Raw genomic sequence first — 20,971 nt, forward strand, 5'->3', positions numbered from 1 at the left:
TTTACAATTTATCTAAAATTAACTAAAAGGAAAAGCATACTATGACATGAAAAAGATATTTAATGAGTTTAGCTATAACAATAATGCAGTCTTTAAATACTAAAAATAAAATATCATCTAGCATGAGCACTTTTTCAATAACACACTATGCTTTCGTATCAAATAACACGGAGTCCTTTGAAGAAAAAACAAAATGCTGAACACTTACATTATGCAAAATACTGTATTGTTCTAAACAGTCGAGACAAACTTGTCCCCAGGCCTTTGCACTTTGCAATACACTCATCCCTTATCTTGAATCAGTTCTTATGCCATTCAGAAAAAGCAACTGAAAATGTACCCAGAGGAAAGATTAATAAAATATACTTCACACATCTGTTTAAAGAATTACTGGCGAGAGGCCAAAACTAGTTAGATGTTCAAGAATGTGTTCAATTTAGTTAGTACCAATACCAGTTTAACCAGACAGGTGTTAAAATTCTTAAGTCTCACAAGCCTGGCAAGCGTTAAATAGCCTTAAGTTTTGGACCTCTTTCCAACATGTCAATCAGAAATGCTATGGAAGCCTTTCTAATCAATCTTCCGTCAAAAGGAAATGAAAAAACAGGACTGCTCATTAAAAAAACAAAGCTGGCCTAAAATGGAAAACTGCAGTATCTGCAAAATATCATTTATGATGAAAAGCACGACATTTTCCACCATCAAAGCCCCGTGTTGCGTCAAAAATTTGCCGAAGAGAGTACCATAATAACCAAACACCAAAAAATAGATAAAGTGGATAAAAAAAATCAGAACATTTATAATAAAAACTCACAGCAATGGCAGGATTAAAGGTGTGACAATAACGACGGACACTATAGTAGAGTAACTTAAAAAATCTGTATAATTAACCAGACACAGAATACTGTAACCAACAGTTTTGGCAGTCCTTCTACGGAATGCAAATCACAGCTTTGTCATCATTTTAATATGCATTCTACGAAGAATAGTATACATAATTATCAGGTACAGCACATGAACGGCGGAAGACTACGTGAAAGAACTAAATACTTTAAGAGATTTGCTCAAAACTACTAAATCATTTTGTTATACAATTGTTTTTACTGTCTGGAACAAATTCCATAGCAGAATGAGATTCTCCTTTATATAAATACAGAAAGACAAATTTTTATCTAACTTAAACACCCAAAAGAAAAATGACTGATTTATAAGGTACAGTACTTTACACAGACCAGTGAGTCGAAGTTCTTGACTCTTACATGACTGGTTATAAATGCATTTTTGTAGTTTCATCCCATTAAAATAATATCTAATATTTAGCGTCCAACTTCCAAACTTCCCTCTGTTACTGGAACTCAGCTGTCCAGCAAAGCTTCCCATAATTCTCTTCAGATTTCTCAATAAATCATCCTCGTACTTTCGTTTCCAAGGGGGACTGCGCTTCCTGTGACATAGCACCCTTTTGCAAGTATAAACAGATCTATCATCTGCGCTCCTAATAAAATAGGCACACTCTTCAGCAATCTCAATGTTCATGATCCTCTTCCTCTGCCTTTGTCTAATCCAACATAATCCCAATTGTTCTCTGTTCATCAGGTCTGTAGGGTTCTTGCATCTTTTCAGATTGGCAAAGCGTTCTCAAGAACTATGCGAGCAAGCAGTCTCCCGTTCTGCTGGGTTTTCACACCCGATTCTTAAATCATACATTTATCTTTCCTCTTGGAAACATGTTCTGGTACCGTCAATCCTTGCAGATTAGCCACTTATTCTTTCAATTACTGCACAGTTGCCTTTACTTCTAGTTACAAAAGTATTTGAAAATTACTCCACTCCCAGTTTCTTTCTTATGCTGATGTCTGTCCACCCCTACAGGACTTTGGAGAACCATCTGTCACAGTGTTTAACATCTCCAGGGTATTGGTTAACCATATTTCTTGCTTGTAGCTTAACTTTCCCTCTGTAAGCATACTTCCATCTTTACATCTCTGTTTCTGCAGTCTATCTCCTCTAATATCTAAGTTTTTGCTGATTATTCAACCATACATACTTCTTTTTCGCTTCTAATGATCACACTCAATCTTGAATCGTGCTCTCTTCATCCATTCACTCAGGTCTTGTGAGCCTAACTGAATGGTGATTTCAGAACTTAGTCAAATTCAGTGACTAATTTCAATAATGTTTTCACTTCAATCAACATTCTGGATGTCCGAGCTGCTGCTACCTTGTCTTTGGTAGGCCCCACTGTTCAAGCTGCTAAATCTGCCACTAAATCATTCTTTCCTTCACCTCAGTTACTGATGTTTCGTTGTGTCCCTATTTAAAGTCATGCCTCTTGTCTCCTTTCACAACAGGAATGAATTCAAGAAAGTTTGTTTCATCAACAATCCAACTTCCAATTTGTCTCTTCATCATGACCTTCACTGCAAAGATTCTCTCTCAATTTCCTAAATGTACTATTTTATTCACCATTTTGTTGTACTGAAGTAGTGAATTTCTCCACCTCTTATGCTTCCTTGTAATACCTTCCTTCCATGTTGCCTCTTTGTACATTTTTTTTGTGGAAATCAGATTCACGCAGTTCAACAATTGTGACTTGCCTAATAATATCAAGCTTTGAAAATCTCAGATCTTTCCTAGATAGTTACCCCAAGGGTTTTTGGGGGGTCAATATCTAGGACTAATATTTCTTGGGGTCATTACCTTTATGATATTTACAGTCTTTTGTTTATGTTTTTACAGTAATCCCCAACGGGCTTGTACTAAACACACAGCAAAGGTGAATACATACAGGGTTAAAACCCTTGGGGGTTACTATCTAGGAAAGATCCAAATTCTCTCCCTACTCTTATATCCTTTTTTTTGTTATGAGGCAGTTCAATCACCTCCTTCATGTTTAAACCTCAGAATTCTCGTTTTCTTGGGGCTGGGCTAGAAAAAAAGCATTCAGTTGCCTTTGCACTAAAAAAAATAAAAATTTAAATACATTAAAAATTTCACAATTGCCAAGAAGGTAATGGTCCACTGAATCTTCTGCAGTAGTACCTGATTGAGGATACAGTTCGTGTTTCTTTAATTAGAAAATCTGAAAATATCACTAAAAAATAACCATAGATCATAAAAACATTAAAATAAGCTTCATTAACAGGAGATTCATAACTGCTTTTTCAGTCATTCACTAACACTGGCAGTTTGAATAGTGACCTCTTATGTAAAACACAATCTTCATCGACACAAACTATCAATACCATTAAAAATTTAGCCTATTCAACGTTTCTTAATTACGTAAACATGTCTTTATTCCTACTGGACAATCTGAACATCTGTATACTGTTACGTCTCATATTTTGTACCCATGCTCTTCCAGGACAGAAGTGAACATCTGGGCCACCAAATCTTTCGAATGATTTACTTAATTCACAAAGGAGGCCATGCTGACTGCCTGAGTACCTCACTTTCAGAGACACTGAATGCAGTTTCCTAATCATCTTTACTAACTTTTACCTGGTGATACATCAAGACCAACTGCAGTTTCATATCTCTGCAAGTTGAATATAAGTAAATGTGAGGCCACTGAAGCACCTTATATTCAAGAATGAACCACTGACTACAACAGTATTGCAGACAAAATTTCACACTTTTTTTCCAATGCAAAGTGGAAGGCAGAGAGACACGAGCACCTGCAGCCTGGATGAAGTGGGAAGCAATAGCTGAGGAACTGGTTAATAAGAATATCCTCAAGTAAACACAGTAATAACTGTGTCAGGTGTCAAAGACCTGTACTTCTCTATGCAATGAAAACATGAGCACCTGCCAAGAAAACGGTATAAATCGTGAAGAGGTGTCTACAACATGCTGGATCGTGCAAGGAATATTGTAGTGCAAATGAAGAACTGCAGAGAGATGTGGTGTCTGGAGGCATGAAAATAAACTGGAATCTAAGGAGCGATATGGCGACATGAGATAACGGGAGAGGAGCAATTTTTTGGGAAAGTCGTGGCTATGGAAGGAGCATGATGACGACCATGGTTAAGGAAAAAATTAAGTCAGAATTAAGCCCCAGCACAAAAAGACACGAGTAAACGAAGAGAACTCATTCGACACCTAACCCAAAATGGAAAATCTGACATAAAAATATTAATAAAATGATGATCTAGAACAAAGTGGATAATTCATGTACTCAGAACTATGATAGTTTAGAAAAGATTATAGAATACTCTATTATAAAACATTAGATATGAAATGCCACATTACTACAACATACTGGAAAATGGAAAGAAATATTAGTTCTATGGTAGAGATTATTCCAAATTTGAAATTCACTCTATATCTTACTGTTAACCTTCATGGTGCAATAATACATCCGTGCATAGTTTGGCATAACAAGAATACTTTTCTTCTTAATCCAGTGAATCTTAATCTTACTTATCAGAGCACTTGACTTGCAAGAGATGCATTCTTACGCAAGGCAAATTTCTATCTAGTACATGATGGCAGTTTGTCAAAGACAAAGAAGTATTATAAACAAGAGATGAATAAAAATACAATACGAATTTTCACTCTACACAGAGAAAGAATTGAACTGAATATAGAATTTAGGCCAAAGGCCAAGCACTGGGACCAATGAGGTCATTCAGTGCTGAAACGGAAATTGATAGTAAAAGGTTTGAAAGGTGTAACAGGAGGAAAACCTCGCAGTTGCACTGTGAATCAATTGTTAGGAGAGGATGAAAAGTAAGATGGAAGAAAGAGAATATGAAAGGAGGTACAGTAAAAGGAACGAAAGGGGTTGCAGCTAGGGGCCGATGGCATGTTGCAAAGAACCTTAAATAATGCCTACAGTGCACTGCATGAGATGCATTGACGGCACCACCCCTCTACAGGGCAGGGGAGAGAGAGAGAGAGAGAGAGAGAGAGAGAGAGAGAGAGAGAGAGAGAGAGAGAGAGAGAGAGAGAGAGAGAGAGAGAATTCAACTGTCAAAATGTATCCATATCTCTGACATGCAAATATGATTGTGCTCATAACTTATCAGAGAAATCCACATTGAATACAGGGATTTGGAGATATGCTTCGTTAAAAAAACAAGAAGAATCAACACCTCTCACTTTATGAGGATAATCTGAAGCAGATTTGCTTATTTTGCCTCGAGAAAAAGAATGGTAGCCATGATACAAGTCAAGGACAAAATTCATGCATGCTTTCTTACATATCTTAGTGAAATACCAATAGTAGTCAATTCACTTATGAGCTATTTGCCTTACCATCATTATCATTACATTATTCCTAAGCAGTATAGCCAGACCACTGGATCAATTCAGAAATTCTATCAACATAGGTCTAGCTGGGATGCGTTGTTCTTAAACCTATGCTTGCACTACATATATTTATCACCTGCCATACTATGTACATTATCTTGAAGCTACAACATAGCTCTGCCTTTCTATATAAAAAATAGTTTGTGATAGCAATTACCCTAAGATTATTGGCAATATCTGCAAATGATAATCATTTGAGAATACATATGCCTACAATAACAATCAATAGGGAGTGTAAAACAATATTGTTTGAATGCAGTAAGATATCTAAAATTAAAATGCCACATTTTCACACTTATTCAAAATGCTTTGAAAAGCATGTACAGTAGTCATATCTCTATCACTGAAAATGAAGCAGTATTACGATTCTGGTTAGTATTCATATATTAAATAAAGTTATTTGTCTTTGTTTACAAATCAAGAGAATCATACAAATACACAACGTAGTATCTAAAAGATCTACAAACGTACTTCTGACACAGCGCAATACGACGGAAATCTTAGCGGTGACAAATCAATCTGATGACTTTTCAGAGTCGTCAAAAGACTGTGAAATTATTCGCTATAAAGAGCTACTTTTGCAAATGCCATATATCCTGTCTTGTACCTCTTTATCAAGTAAATACAGAAGAATGTTACATAAGCAAACCTTTTGTGTTTAATCTGAAGTCTAAACTATACATTCACTAAGATGCGATGTGCACACGTCCACTGCAAAAACCATATTGCAAAATCCACATTGCAAAAACCACAATGCCACACTTAGTTCTCAAGGGGTTCAGTGCACGATATCCCTGTATATAAAAGATATATCTAATTCTTATGTCAGAATATAAAACTAAGCTGAGATAAAAAGGCAGTACTGCACTTAGTAAATTAAGAAACATGCAATATATTATCATGTCATACCTAGCGAAAATAAACGAGCGCACTTTAACTAATTAACGCAAATGCAAACGAAGAGATGCCTCCCAACATAAGTCCAAAAGCAAGCATAGCTATCATGATAGCACTTGCCAACTCTGCTTTGTCTTCGGAAACCAATCTGGAAATAAGACGATAGTGATTTAGCTTACAAGGGATTCTACGGTGGAGTTAAACGAGAAGCCTAATGCGGTGGCATCTCAACTTAAGGGTCTGGCTTTCTGTATTATTCTTTACACTTATTCTTTTTCTAAAAATTTATATACAGGCGGTCCCCGACTTACGACGTTCCAAGGTTATGACGCTTTTCAAATATATTCATCAGAAATTATTTCCCAGTTTACAATGCATGGTCTGGGGTTACAACGCTTATGACACCGATCCAACAGAAGAAATATGACTACAAAAACGGCAGAATAATCAAAATTTGGAGTTTTTTTAATGAAAAACTCAATAAAAATGCAGTTTACATCGTTTTCAATACACCCAAAGCATTGAAAGTAAGATTTTCTTAGGATTTTTGACGATTTTTCAGCATACGACGCAGCGTAGGAACAGAACCTCTTTTGTAAAGCGGGGACTGCCTGTAATCTAAAATGGTAGCATAGCAACAAAATAATCACAATAGCACAGCTGTTAAGTACAGAAGTCCATTAAGCTGAGGTCCGTAACTATCAGCATACTTTGACAATTAGCACAATTATTAAAACATTTTCCATCAAATTAACATCTTACTAATGAACTACTGTATACTGTACAATCTATACTTACTTAGGTCCATAAATCATACAGAGAGAGGAAAGGTAACCATTAGAGTAGGCAAACAGCAGCATGAAGACAATGTAGTACACATCTTGATCGAACACAGTTGGTATAGATGACTTGGGGTCATGGTTACACAACAGGAACAGAGGAATGAAAACGATGCGACAGAAGACCAGAAAGTAAAGCATCCTGGAGCCACGTCTTGGCTGTAAGTAAGGAAATGGCAAAAATATCTGAAAGTTGTACCATACAGACAGAACATACAATTTAGGCCGCATATCTTGGCTGTAAATAAGGAAATGATAAAAATATCTGAAAGCCGTACACTAGATAGACAGAATATACAATCTAGGCAAAGGCCAAGCATGGGACCTATGAGGCCATTCAGCGCTGAAAGGAAAATTGAGAGTGAGAGGTTTGAAAGCTGTAACGGGAGGAAAACTCAGCAGTTGCACTGTGAAACAATTTTTAGAAGCGGGTGGATAGTAAGATAGGAGAAAGAATATGAATGGAGGTACAATAAAAGGAATGAAAGGGGTTGCAGCTAGGAGCTGAAGGGGTGCTGAAAAGAACCTTAAGTAATGCCTACATTGCACCACGTGAGGTGCACTGAAGGCACTAACCCTCCTATGGGGGAAAGTTGCAAAATACTACAAAAGCGTATGAAGTAAAAATTTATTGTCATTACTAGCAATGAAATGATCCCTCAATTGTTGTGTACATTTATCCAATATGTATGTTGTCTACATAAAATATTCACTAAAATGTTGAAGAATCTAGGAAAACTTACCCATAAAATAAACCCAGAACTTTGTCGACCTAAATAGTCACCAACACTAAACAGTAGAAAAGTCACCACAGGCTGGAAGTAAATATCTGTTGGAGAAAAAGTTTATTATTTTTAAAAAAAGTACTGTACACAATTGTTACTCTACTTTGTCAAAAAATGTATACAAAGTAGGTAAACATATTCACACATAAATTTTGAGCCTGATAATACTGGAAAGGAAACATTTCACCAGTAAAGTAAGTACTGTGCTCACAATTCAACTGTCCAAGTAGATCAATGTATCTACGTGTATCTAAATTTTCCTCTTCCTTCTCGGCTCTTATCACGAAGGTCACAGATCCTGATTTCAAACTTGAGACTAATGTCTTCAGCAAGAATTTAATCTAGGTAAAAAATGCATCTAATGTCATGGACCTTTTCCCGCAAACCTACTCTTAGAAGAAAGGGTTATAATCACTTTGGAATGTTTGAGGGGTCAGAATGTATGTGCCACCATAATAGAAGCATCTGGTAACGTATGACTTAAAAAAAAAAACCTCAGGTACGTACTTTTTATGAAACCGTGACTTCATGGATGTTTGTCTCAATAGGATGAACCATTAGAACTGTATTTCCAAACAATGTCCTTTCTATTCTGTAGACCACATCATGAGGTATTCCATCCAAAACAAAAGTCAAAACTCCATGAAATCTTCTAGATCTGATTATTACTTCAAGCAAAACCCTCTTAAATGAAGCTGATGTGTTAATTTATCTGTTTTTAATAACTGATCTCCTCTTTCTATAATCCCAATTACCTTCTGTTACTTCTTTCGAATGAACACCATATTCTTTAGAAGCTAGAATTCCCAGTCAATGGCCAGTGTGGGCTTGTTCCACATGAATACGGCTCATCTTTTGAATAATAATATAATATAATAATAATAATAATAATGAAGAATGACTCACTCACAATCCTCCCAATTTACAGTCAAACATGACACTAATGAATAAGCTCACCATTCTGAATAACTATTTGAAACACTTATGATATTGAAGATTATCATCCCCATTTAATGAGATGAATTGCCTCAATTTGGAGAGTACTGATCCTTGACGAACAAGGTTCTGGGATTAATGTTTTACGAAGAATTCCGTCCTAGAATTCTTCCTAAAACATCAATCCTAGAACCTTGTTCGTCAAGGATCAGTACTTCTCCAAACTGAGGCAATCCATCTCATTAAATGGGGATGATAATCTTCACAGTTATGTTTTACTGACCTCTACTAATTTCCCTCTGTTACCTCCCCAACCTCTAACCAGCTAGTTCAGCTGATCATCAATTTTGACTCTTATAACCTTTTATATCTCAACTCTTTGAGATTTGGGGATAGATTTCTTTCCCCAAGTGCATGAGGAAATGTACAGGGCTATCTTCAACAAGTAAACCTTATGATTATGGGACATGAGAAACTAATTCCAGGTATGAAACTGACATATTATAATGATGTGGATTTATCAAACAAAGACTAATTTAACAAAGTAAAAAAATCTCGCTACTACCAGGCCTATGCAGTAAACCCCCGTATTCGCATTCTCATAATTTGTGGATTTCTCTATGGAACGTATATACACATTATTCGAGGAAAATTCGCCCATTTGCAGTATTTTTCACTGAGAAATGTTCACTAATTACTGTATTTTCATATAATTTCCATGGCCAAATGCACTTTTTGTGATCAAACTATTAAAATACTCAGGTATAAGCATTTTTAAAGGGTTATTTTGGTGTTTGAACTATCAAAATAGGCAGTTCTATGTATTTTTAGAGGGGTTTTATGTATTCACGGATTTTAGCTATTCGCAGGGGGGTGTGGTACACATCCCCGCGAATACGGGGTTTACTGTACAGTCAACCCCGGTATTCTGGGGATGCGTCACTACTCAAATCCATGAATACAGGCAGTCAACCCCAGGTTCGAGGTTACGACGCTTTTCAAATATATTCATCAGAAATTATTTCCTGGCTTACGGATGTTCGGGTTACGCGCGCCCCGCCCCGACGGAAGAAATATGGCCCCAAAATGGCAGAATAATCATAATTTGAAGGTTTTTTTGATGTAAAACTCAATAATAATGCAGTTTACATCGTTTTCAATGCACCCAGAGCATTAAAAGTAAGGTTTTCTTATGATTTTTGACGATTTTCGACGATGTTCCGGCTTAAACGATTTTCGGGTTACGACTTATGAAACTGGGGACCGCTGTACTTAAAACCCTTAAAATCGCTTGTAACTACCTATTCTGATAGTTCAAAACACCAAAAAACCTCTAAAAATGCTTATACCTGAATATTTTAGTAGTTTCATCACAAAAAGTGCATTTAGTCAGAAAAATTATATGAAAATACAGTAATCTGTGAATATCTCTCTATGAAAAATACTGCGAATAGGCGAAATTTCCGCGAATAATGTATATATAAGTTCCAAAGAAAAATCCGCACATTGGCGAGTCCGCGAATCCAAAGCCGCAAATAGGCAGGGGTCCACTGTATAATGATGTTTTACATCAGCTGACCAATCTCAAAGGAAAAGTTATGCTAAATAATGGAACAGTTAGCTCACTGTGAAAGCACTCATGAATCATAACGATAATATTCAACTTACGTGCCCAATCTTCGTCAACAGAGGTGGAGTCAATCTTAACGCACAGAGCAGGATACACAGCCAAGGATATGAAAAACACAAAGAAAACAGACAGCCCTTCAGGCCATATCTTTTTCAGAATCTGAAGGTGATGAGACTGAGTTATGTCTCTTGGGATGATAATGGCCTTTTCCAACTGCTCTGGGTCTGTATAGTACCTGTAGAACTCCTGAAAGAAAGAGGATAGTTAAAGTCCTGGAGATGTCATGATACAGTGTCAAATTAAGAGATTACAGGCAGTCCCCGCTTACCGCTGGCATCAGTTAATGGCGTTTCGGTGTTACAGCACTTGGGTAGCAATGCTGTTCACTGGATTTTCAAACCGATCTCTGGTTAACAGCACCGATAAGTGGGGATTTCAGTGCTGATCACTGGTTAACAGCACCGTTAAATGGGGGTTTCGGCACCCATCTCCAGTTTACAGCACCGTTCAGCTGTGTTTTCGGTGCTATCAAAGCCGATTTTTGGTTAGCAGCGATTTTCGGTTAGCGGCGCTCGGCCAGGGACTGCCTGCACTGTACTGAGATGTCAAGATAAGGTATCAAATGATAGTATACAGGATTACCATATACATTTTGAAAATTACTTATTACTGTAGATATCAACATACACATACAGAATTTTGATTACATTCCATAACTGAAAACAATAAACTTTCCCAGTTTCAATACAAGAAAGACACAATATACTTAAGAGTAATGATTTCAAACCTATTGTATGCAGTATCACACGATATTTAGATTAAGTAAAAAAAAAGAGAAATAGTTACTTACAGTTGTGTTCATATAGAGATATGTCCCTAAAGTGAAAATCATCACAACAACTGCAATCATGAAGTAGATAAAAGCAGAAGTTGCATTTGCTGCTCCGACAGAGAGGGACACTATACGAGCCACTGACGCAAAGACTGCCCCTAAGGCTTGCCCTGACATAACCGCCGTCATGAATCTCTCAGGAAACACGCCCGCTACTCCAAACAGGACTCCTTGGAACATTGCTCCAGACGCTGAAGAGGTACAAAAGCTTTTAAACAATATCCCCAACACCTGGGTCAAAAGCAATTACATTGTACGTGCAACACGTACTTGTTATTCTGTGGTGGTTATTCCTTTGAGCAGATGGATTTTGTCTGTACGAACTGGACTAAAAGCACATTGACTTTACACTGCACTGTTATAAAAGTAGTTTAACCAAATTAACAAGTCATAACCCTAAAGTTTTCTAGTGTTTGAACATAAAGATTCGTTTTTAAATAAAGGGTGTAAATTGAACCAAGAAAAGACTGGAGATGGGTGGCCAAGCTGGAAGAGACAAAAGGAACAGACAAATAAAAAAGAATTAATGCTGCTGCTATAGGGCAAAGGAATGCCATCTGACAAACTATGTGCTGTATGTAAACAAATTTAAACATGACTAAAAGAAGCAGGAATGTTTGTCCTCGTTACAAATGCTGAAATGGAAAAGGAAAAAAATCATAGATCTATATAAAAGTCTTGACAAGAAAATGTTTACTCTACTTCTGACTTACACTTACACACTGAAACAATAGTTATGTAAAGTGAGAAACAATTCATTGTACCTGCAAGATGCATTAATTCCAAACATTCTTTCTTGAAACCCCTTTCTGAGGTTAGACATGAGTTAAGTTCTCCCGATTCTATTCTACCCCGTGCACTTTCTGCAGCAACTCCATCTTGTGTGTCTTCATCTGAGCCATTTTTCTATGATTTCCTGGGCATTCCTACTTAGCATTGTCCTGATACTGCCATACCAACTTATTTTCTGAATAACTTCCCAAACCTATCTCATCGCATGTCCAACCACTGGACTCCAAATCTCTCTGCCACACCCTCAATCATAAGATCTTCCCATTCCAACTGCCAACAAATTTTAAGTATTCTACAGTCTCAAAATTTCAAAATCTTTATCATTTCCCTTGTTAGAGAGTAGTACAGGCCATATACAGGCAGTCCCTGGTTTACGATGGGTTCCAATGCCTCATCGTAAACCGAAAATCGTTGTAACCCAAAATATCGTCAACAATTGTAAGAAAACCTTACTTTTAATCAATTTTTGTCTTGTAAACAATGTAAACTGCATTCTTATTGACTTTTTCACCAAAAAAGCTCCAAATTTTTACCATACTGCCCCTTTAGGGGCCATATTTCTTCTGTTGGATCGGCATTGTTGGCGTTGTAAACCCGGAACATGCGTTGTAACCCGGGAAATAATATTTGATGAATGTATTTGAAGAGCATCATATGCTCGGAACGTCGTAAGCCAAGCCTATCGTAAGCCAGAAACTGCCTGTACACACGTCATAAGCCTTTGCTTATCTCCTAATGGGATATTTCTTATTGACTAGTTATCTGTCAATCTCTTTTCCACATCATCCTGGTTGTTGCTAACTTTCTTACTAAATCTCTTAATATGTACTTTACAGTTTATTGCATCTCTAAAGTATCAAGAATGTTCTGTTGCTTTTAAGATCTCTCCTACTCTTCTCTTCTCCAATTTATCTTATTCATTTTTGGGCACTAAAAATCTCATACCTCACACATACTTTGTAAGCCTGAGTGTCTCTTGTACGTCATTGATTATGTTGTGCAATTTCATTTACAGCAGCCTACAAGTGTTTTTAAAAGAAATCATCAAGCAATACACCTACAAAGACTAGATGTCTTTAATAAGCTAATCTGAGTTGACCTACAATGCTACCATTACAAAAAATTATAGAAAAAGATTCTTAAGTTAGGTGGATGACCCAAGAGTTATCATGCACGAAAGAGCTTACCACTAATCAAAACAATGGTGACGACGGTGAAGGCAAAGAACCCAGTCTGCCAGTCGTCAGTGTCAATTTGAGTGAAGACGGCAGTCAAGGAGAAGAGCATTATCATCAGCGTCAACGACGACAACATTCGTATGCGGTGGGGGATCCTACGGAGAAAAACATGGAAATCAGAACATTTTGCATACAGTTATAAACAATGAATTTAATAAGCTCTATAACCCAGGGACAAGACACTTGAAGGGCAATCTTACTTGTAACTATGCAGCATGTTGATGAACAAGAAGGTGAAGTTTGTGACTTGACAGAAGCACACCTGCATCGGAGCATACAGGTCCTGCAAATACGTATTTTCACCGCCGGTGCTTCCGTCAGCCGAGACATTGCGGAATTTGTACTCCCAATACTGTAAAAACAAACCAGGCGCTTGCTACAGAACAGAAAGAGAGCAGTGTACGGACACCACCCCGCTTACAAACGAGTTTCGTTCCAGACGGTTGTTTGTAAGTTGGTTGCTGTGCTCTTCATGCCTATTTAAGTACAGTTTGATATAATAAAGTCAATACAGTACTGTATGTTTTCTCATTCACTGTACATACAGTAGTGTATTTTATAAAATAGGCGCAGAATAAAATTTGAACTTACAGGTGGCAAAGGGGAGCACTCTGAACACAATTTTAATTCGCGATCCTGTTTGCTTGTATCTGCGAATGTTTGTAAGTTGAATGTGCATAAGTAGGGTGGTGCCGGATTGGGCATGTTTCATGAAATTACCTTCCATCTGATGAGCAACACTGGTGAACAAGGGAACATCATAACACAAAGATTCAATATACAGTACATATGTTTACTGTAGTGTTTTGACAATAGAAAGGTCAATTTAAAGTGTCATTTTTCATTACCGTCTGTGCCGTTATGAAGAAGTTCCATGGAAGGAGAGTAGCCAGGCCAAGGACGAGGAAGCATACGTACACCACACTGCCCCTGCAATAAATTTCCCGAGTATTAAAAATGTTTGTGTTTCATACAAAGTACAGATTTGTTCGTTGCGCCGGTAATACAGTTTGTTTTGAAACAGGTGGTATCATCATGGCCTCTCCTTTACTGGAACGGTGGAATTTTTCCAGCGCATAACTGATGAAATTATACGACAGGAAAAGGTTTAATGAGAAATAATGCATATGCAAGTCTAAACAGTGAAAAGAATGCCAAAATTATAATACAGAGCAAACTGTTTAAGTGATTTCTAAAATCTTATGAATTATATATCTTTATAACCACAATAATACCCCAAAACTGAATTGCTTCAATCTGACGCCTGAATATATGTGTCTTACAAGTAAAACAGTGCAATATAGTACAACCCACGCATTACATATTTCCCCTATGACTATCATGTTTTCACTCGACTTAAAACATAGGCAAAAACTTTCTTATTCAGATGATTTCTACTAAATTATACCGTTAAAAAATAGATGACTTCCACTCAGATAAAATTGAATCGACTTACTGCCGTGAAGGGACAGCTCGGGAAATCAATGGAATTCTGTCTTCTCTTATGCTGTACACCATTGCGTCATCACTATCTTCATCCCTGTAAAATTGGGGAAAATTGGTGAGGTATAGTAGAAAAGTAAAAACTTGATAACAGTCACACCAAACCAATAAAAAGTTAATTATAATCAATATTCAGAAGATGAACCCTGTTCATACGGAACTGGCTCAAAGGGGCCAATGACTTGAAATTCAAGCTTCCAAAGAATATGGTGTATATTTGAAAGAAGGCACAGAAAGTAATAATGAATACAAAGAGAAGGGATCAGTTATTAGAAAAGAAAAATATAAATTAAGGAATTAATAAATAAATAGATAAAAATGTAATTAAATCATAAAATACAAGAACTGCTTTAGGGTGGTAATGCATTGCATCTCTGCTTGAACTTTTGAGGTTCCAATTGCACAACAACCTCAGAGAACTGTTCCACGTTCCAATGGCGTGAGGAATGAAGGACCTCTGGAACTGACAAGTTGGACAGTGAGGCACATATACCATAATGGTGCTCCTGCTCAGCAAATCTGGTCGCTCCAAGGAAAAGAGGATTAAGGGTCAATTGTGAATGTGAAAGATCTCTGTTACAATACAACACGAAAAACTGACAATCAAGAAACCATTCATCGATGGTCCAAGTTATAACTGCTAATTTTAGTAAATAGAAGCCTACCACCACAAACCACTCTGTCTGAAAGAGATACATCTACAAAACTGAATCAAACCTTACCTACAACTACCAACAGGCTCTGGGAGATCAGCCGCCACTCTCACTATACGAGGTGAGGGTTCGCCCTCCATTGTGCTATGAGAACCTGAAATACATGAATATGTTTAGATAAACTCATGAGTTTCCAAGTTTGCAGTTTGTTATTTCATGTAGTTAGTACTTGACAGTCCAGGTCCTTTACTTTTAGCCCTATTTCAATCCTCAACTCTCATTCCAGGTCCTTTACTTTTAGCCCTATTTCAATCCTCAACTCTCATTCAAGAACAAATCCTTCAAATAAGTGTTATGCAAGTCAAGTATGTAATGCGAGTCAGTGATCTCACTGAACTCGCTTAAAATCATAATGTAATTTTACAAGAAACTACAGTATTTTTATTTCATGATGGTCAGGTTTACAGCGCTGGAGCTCCAACACATATTTAAATTTGGCAAATGCGTGCAAATTTCAAGGCTACAATTCCTGTAATCTATACCTTTACAGGTACAGTGTATACTTATACTGTAATATTTCCTAGCACCTACTTTTTTAGTCAGATTTCAAAAGTCATTTCTCTTTTCTGCTAACTTCAACACATCAATCTCACTACAGTATGTACTGTACTTTTGTTATTTTTCACTTTTAAATACAACAAAGTCCAATATAAGCTTCAAAATGAAACCAAAACCAGCGCTGTATACATACAGCATCACTTAGAATAAATCCACAGAGAATAAAATGATAATCACTGTATCTCTTAAGGTCATATTTGGTAAACCAGACCTGACAGCACTTTACTGCAAAGGATTTTTGGACAGGAACCATTTTACACTTTTTTTTCTATAACTCTATTCAATGAAGTTTTATAAACACATGCTTACGCACCCTTAACACAAATTTCATTTTCATAATAATGTACCTTTTACAGTACAGAAGATATCAATACTGAAAACAAAATTCTTTGGCTAACTACTCAATAATCATCATGTGTATCATGTATGTGTATATATATATATATATATATATATATATATATATATATATATATATATATATATATATATATATATATATATATATATATATATATATATATATATCTCTCATCTCAGCCCAAATAACAATACTGAGGGGTTAAACTAGAGAACTATACTCACAATCACTGACACAGCAAATCGATCCATTTTGCCGGCGTAGAAAACAGTCTTCAAACAAAACGAAGTGAAAAAGAATAAAAACCGAACTATCAACGAGCGACCCAAGTAGCCTAGTTAGTTCAGCAATCAAGGACAGCAGAGAATATTGATCATGATACAACCGCAAAGCCTCTACAACTACATCCCAGTTTACTGTGTTTCAACTAGTACACAATACTCCCGCAGAATCAACAAGATGACTCGGCACGTTACAAATCATGAGAGGCTGAGCATAAGGGGGATTATGTTAATAATCCCAAACAATATGAAAAGAGCTGTGGCCTAATCCCTGGAAGACATTCAGAGTAGGAAAACAACCGCCATAAAATGTGCGGTGCTATACGGACAAAGTGTTCAAAGAAAATCTGACTTGGTCACATGACTTACACAGGGACTTCGTTCTAAAAAAAAACGAAAATAAAAGAATTTTATTAGCTGCCTGCGCAACAAAGTGGCAAATTCTATATTTAGTTAAATTTCTGTACAGTGTATCTTGCTCTCCAAGCAAGCAACTGGATAATTCATATTTTCAGGCAAAGCCTAGCGTCTGTTTCAATGTTATATAAAGTATATAGTTCTAAGTGTAAGTTTTGGTTACTGGTTTTGCTATTTCTCATTCGTTGTGTGTTGCCTTAGTGGCTGTGCTGAAAATGAGCTCTGTGAAGTGGGGAAACTGAAGGGAAAAACTTGGTAATACAAACTGAAACACTGAGAACGATGAAATTCATATGGAAAACATAGGAAAGAGTGACGATGATACGTCAAAATAACATTATGAAGCACAGATAAAGAACACTGATTCTTGTTATACTTGTGTTACCTCATACGATGGAAACTGAAATGAATGGAAAGTTTGTAACTAGTATTAAAATTCACCCTGTAATGAAACTGTGCCCATAGTACCTAAACTAAAGGAAAACATCTCTAGAAGGACATATGTAAGATAATAGGTCACATGCCAGTGGCTGTAAGGGAATGCGGTGGAAGTTGCTCCTGGAGCTGGTTATTTTAAAGGTAGTTTTCTGGAAAGACGCCATCTAAAACCTTGGCAAATTATGGATTTTATTAATTAGCGTTGTGAAGAGATTGAATGTAGTGTAGACTAGTGACGAGGAATTTTGGCATATCTAGGCATTCCAAAATAGAATGGAGAAGTTTCTGTTCAGGGGTGAGTTGACTGAATAGGGGTTCTGTAACCAAAGCCATGTGGATGGCAAGGAACTGGTGGTAGAGGCGGACAAGACTACAATGGTGAAATGGAAGTTTAACATCCATTGACTGTTTAATAATGCTATGGGGCAAATATGGGTTTTTGATGGGAATGAGCCCTAACTGAATTGCAATTCACCATTCCGTTAACCAAGACCAATGGACATGCTGCTCCAGGGCAACCAAGAAGCCCCTACCCTCTTGACCAATTAGTAAATTCTTCCTGAGCATGTTATTATTTGTAACTGCTAGGTGGCATATTGGAAAGGAATGGAATATAAAATTTAATCCATAGGTCATGAGCCAGGATCTATGAGGTCATTCAGTGCTGAATGGGAAATCAAAAGGAGAAAGGTTTTAAAGGTATAACAGGAAGAAAAACTCGCATTTACACTATGAAACAACTGTTAGGAGAGGGTGGAAAGTAAGATGGAAGAAAGAGAATATGAATGGAAGCACAGCGAAAGGAATGAAAGGGGTTGCAGCTAGGAGCTGAAGGGACACTGCAAAGAACTTAAGCACTGTGATGCCTATGGTGCACTGCGTAAGGTACACCAATGGTGCTACCCCATACGGGGGAAGGGGGGTGAAATATCCATCGAGAGAGCAATGAGTATACTGTAATCATCACCAACTTGTCTTGATGGAAATCAAGGCAGCAGACTGTACACCCTTCTCATCCATGTTAAAGGCCTCTACAAGTCGTGTTCTGCTGCTTTCAGCACTGATCCACTTGTCAGACAACATGATGAAAACAACAACGAATACTAATAACACCGCTGCCCTTGCAACAAATGTATAAACGTGCAGATGAGTTGCACACTTTATTTCCACAGGCTGCACAACTTTTCTGCACATTTTTAGGTATAGCTGCAATGGCAGTGGTGTACAGTAATTAGTTTCTGCTGTTGTTTTATCATGAAAGAAAATGGTTGGGTGTTGTCTAACATGTCGACAAGCGCTGGAAGCTGCAGACCATGACTTGTAGAGACCTTCGTTGTGGATTAGAAAGGTGTGCATCCTGCTATCCTGATTTTCCTTCAGGATAAGTTAGTGGCCTAAATACCTAGGCAGGAACATTTTGGCTAAAGAATGTAGAACAAGGTGTGTATAATGCAGTACAGGTGAGATAATCTGAGAAATTTACTGAGATAATAAGAAATTTGCATTCTTTTGTTTACGTACAGGGTGCCCCCGAGTTATGGCAGCACCGACTTACGGCATTCCGATCTTATGGCACTTTTTCAAATACATTTATCAAGAAGAGGTATCTAGTTACAGGACCATAATCAAGTTATGGCGCCATAAATGCCGTTCAAGTGCTGTTAACGGCACTTACAACAAGAATAGGTATCTAGTTACAGCGCCATAAACGCTGTTAAAGCACCATTACCGGCGCTTACGGCGCCTAATAACTAATAGGTACTGACTCACGCTGTGCCGCTGGAACAGAACCCCCACCGTAAATTGGGGACTGCCAGTATTTACGTTAATCACCAAGGGTTGGTACCGAACATGCTAGAAGCTCCATGGGGTGCTGTGTTTAGTACCAGACCCCCGGGGATGAAAGTAATAATATACACCAAAGAAAGATGGTATATTTCTCATACCCTTGGCAAATTTTTCAAATGATCTCACCTGTACTACACTGTATATGCCCTTTTCTATACTGTTCAGCCAAAAAATTGTATTAACAAAAAATATCTTCATGCAGCCATCTCTCTTATTTATGTTTTATCATTCTTTCCCACAGGTAAAAATTTACCCATATTTCAACAGAGATGATCCTTTCCTTAAACTAAACTATCCCAGAGCAACATGCCTGAACCTAGCCAAGGGGGGGGGGGGAACAGACTGTGCCCCCTTGGACCCCAATCTGATGCCGTGCATAAAACCATGCAGACAATATTCTCCCCAACCTGACACTGTTCATTCAACAATGCAAACGCAATATTCTCCCCAACCTGACGTTGGGCACAGAAAGATGCAAACACAATATTCTCCCCAACCTGAAATTCTTTACATTGTACACTGAACAATGCGAACGCACCAGCAAGTAAAATTTTCCTTCAAAACATTATCACATTTTAGACTGTAAAATATTGTTTTCCTACATCTAAACATGTGCTTTCGGAGTTTCTAACGTTCGCTCTGTCCGCAAATGACCTAACTAACCACACCTAAACTAACCTAACCTAGGTACCAGGTCCTTACCCTAGTGCATGATAATTTGGTTGGTCAAGTGGTTTGCAATTGAAACGAACGTCAGAAACATTCAAAGCACACGCTATAACATATGAAAATATTTTCATGTTAAAAATGATTTAATGGTTTTAATAAAAATTTTACCATGTAGTATTACAAAGAAATAATGTGCGTAAATAATGATGGCGACTTTGGCAAAGTTACGATTAGCTCGCCTAGGATAGGTTGCGTAGCTTTAGTCTAAGGACTTCTGCCTAGCTTTTAAATCCTTCGTCATGAAGGTTCCTACTCAGATAGGATGCAAGGACATTAGCTTTCATTCTGGCTAAAAGAAAAAATAAATGAAATTACGGGAAAGGTTCGTAATTTTATTTTTTTTTTTAGCCACCATAGGGGAGACCCCTAACCTATAGCCTGGCCTCCTCCTGTGCGTTTAAATCCTTCGTCACGAAGGTTCCTACTCAGATAGGATGCAAGGACATTAGCCTTCATTCTGGCTAACCATAAAATAAAACAAGTATAAATTTTACGGTAAAGTTTCGATCTAAGCCACCATTGGCGAGACGTCTTCCTGTGGTTTCACTTCCCTTATCTTACGTCTAACCCACATAACAACCTTCAAGATACATACCTCTGCGCTTAAATTAATTTTCCAAATCAAAATACAGCATCAAGAATCTTTTAATTCAAATGTAGAACTGCATATCGCCATCCGTATTGCAAATTGATTCTCGGGGAACTGGATATGTTTTGACTCGTGAATGGGTATGAATTTGTTCGACCTCGCTGGCTTCATTGGGTATATTTAACCCTAAAATGATTAAGAAATGTGACATA

The 20,971-nt window shown here is 37.3% G+C and overlaps 1 protein-coding gene across 1 annotated transcript; it reads right to left on the minus strand.

Moving 5' to 3' along the window:
* Positions 1-47: 47 nt before the first annotated feature.
* Positions 48-20,913, minus strand: LOC136845095 (equilibrative nucleoside transporter 1-like). The gene is made up of 11 exons (XM_067114926.1): positions 20,766-20,913; positions 15,548-15,632; positions 14,779-14,862; positions 14,171-14,252; positions 13,523-13,674; positions 13,272-13,417; positions 11,251-11,483; positions 10,439-10,646; positions 7,793-7,878; positions 7,009-7,208; positions 48-6,358 (listed from the first exon to the last, which is right to left on the minus strand). Exons 2-11 carry the CDS (start codon positions 15,616-15,618, stop codon positions 6,247-6,249), a joined length of 1,374 nt encoding a protein of 457 aa, XP_066971027.1. The 5' UTR covers positions 15,619-15,632; positions 20,766-20,913; the 3' UTR covers positions 48-6,246.
* Positions 20,914-20,971: the final 58 nt, after the last annotated feature.

Source organism: Macrobrachium rosenbergii, chromosome 13 (genome assembly GCF_040412425.1).
Source record: "Macrobrachium rosenbergii isolate ZJJX-2024 chromosome 13, ASM4041242v1, whole genome shotgun sequence".
NCBI classification, from domain to species: Eukaryota; Metazoa; Arthropoda; class Malacostraca; order Decapoda; family Palaemonidae; genus Macrobrachium; species Macrobrachium rosenbergii.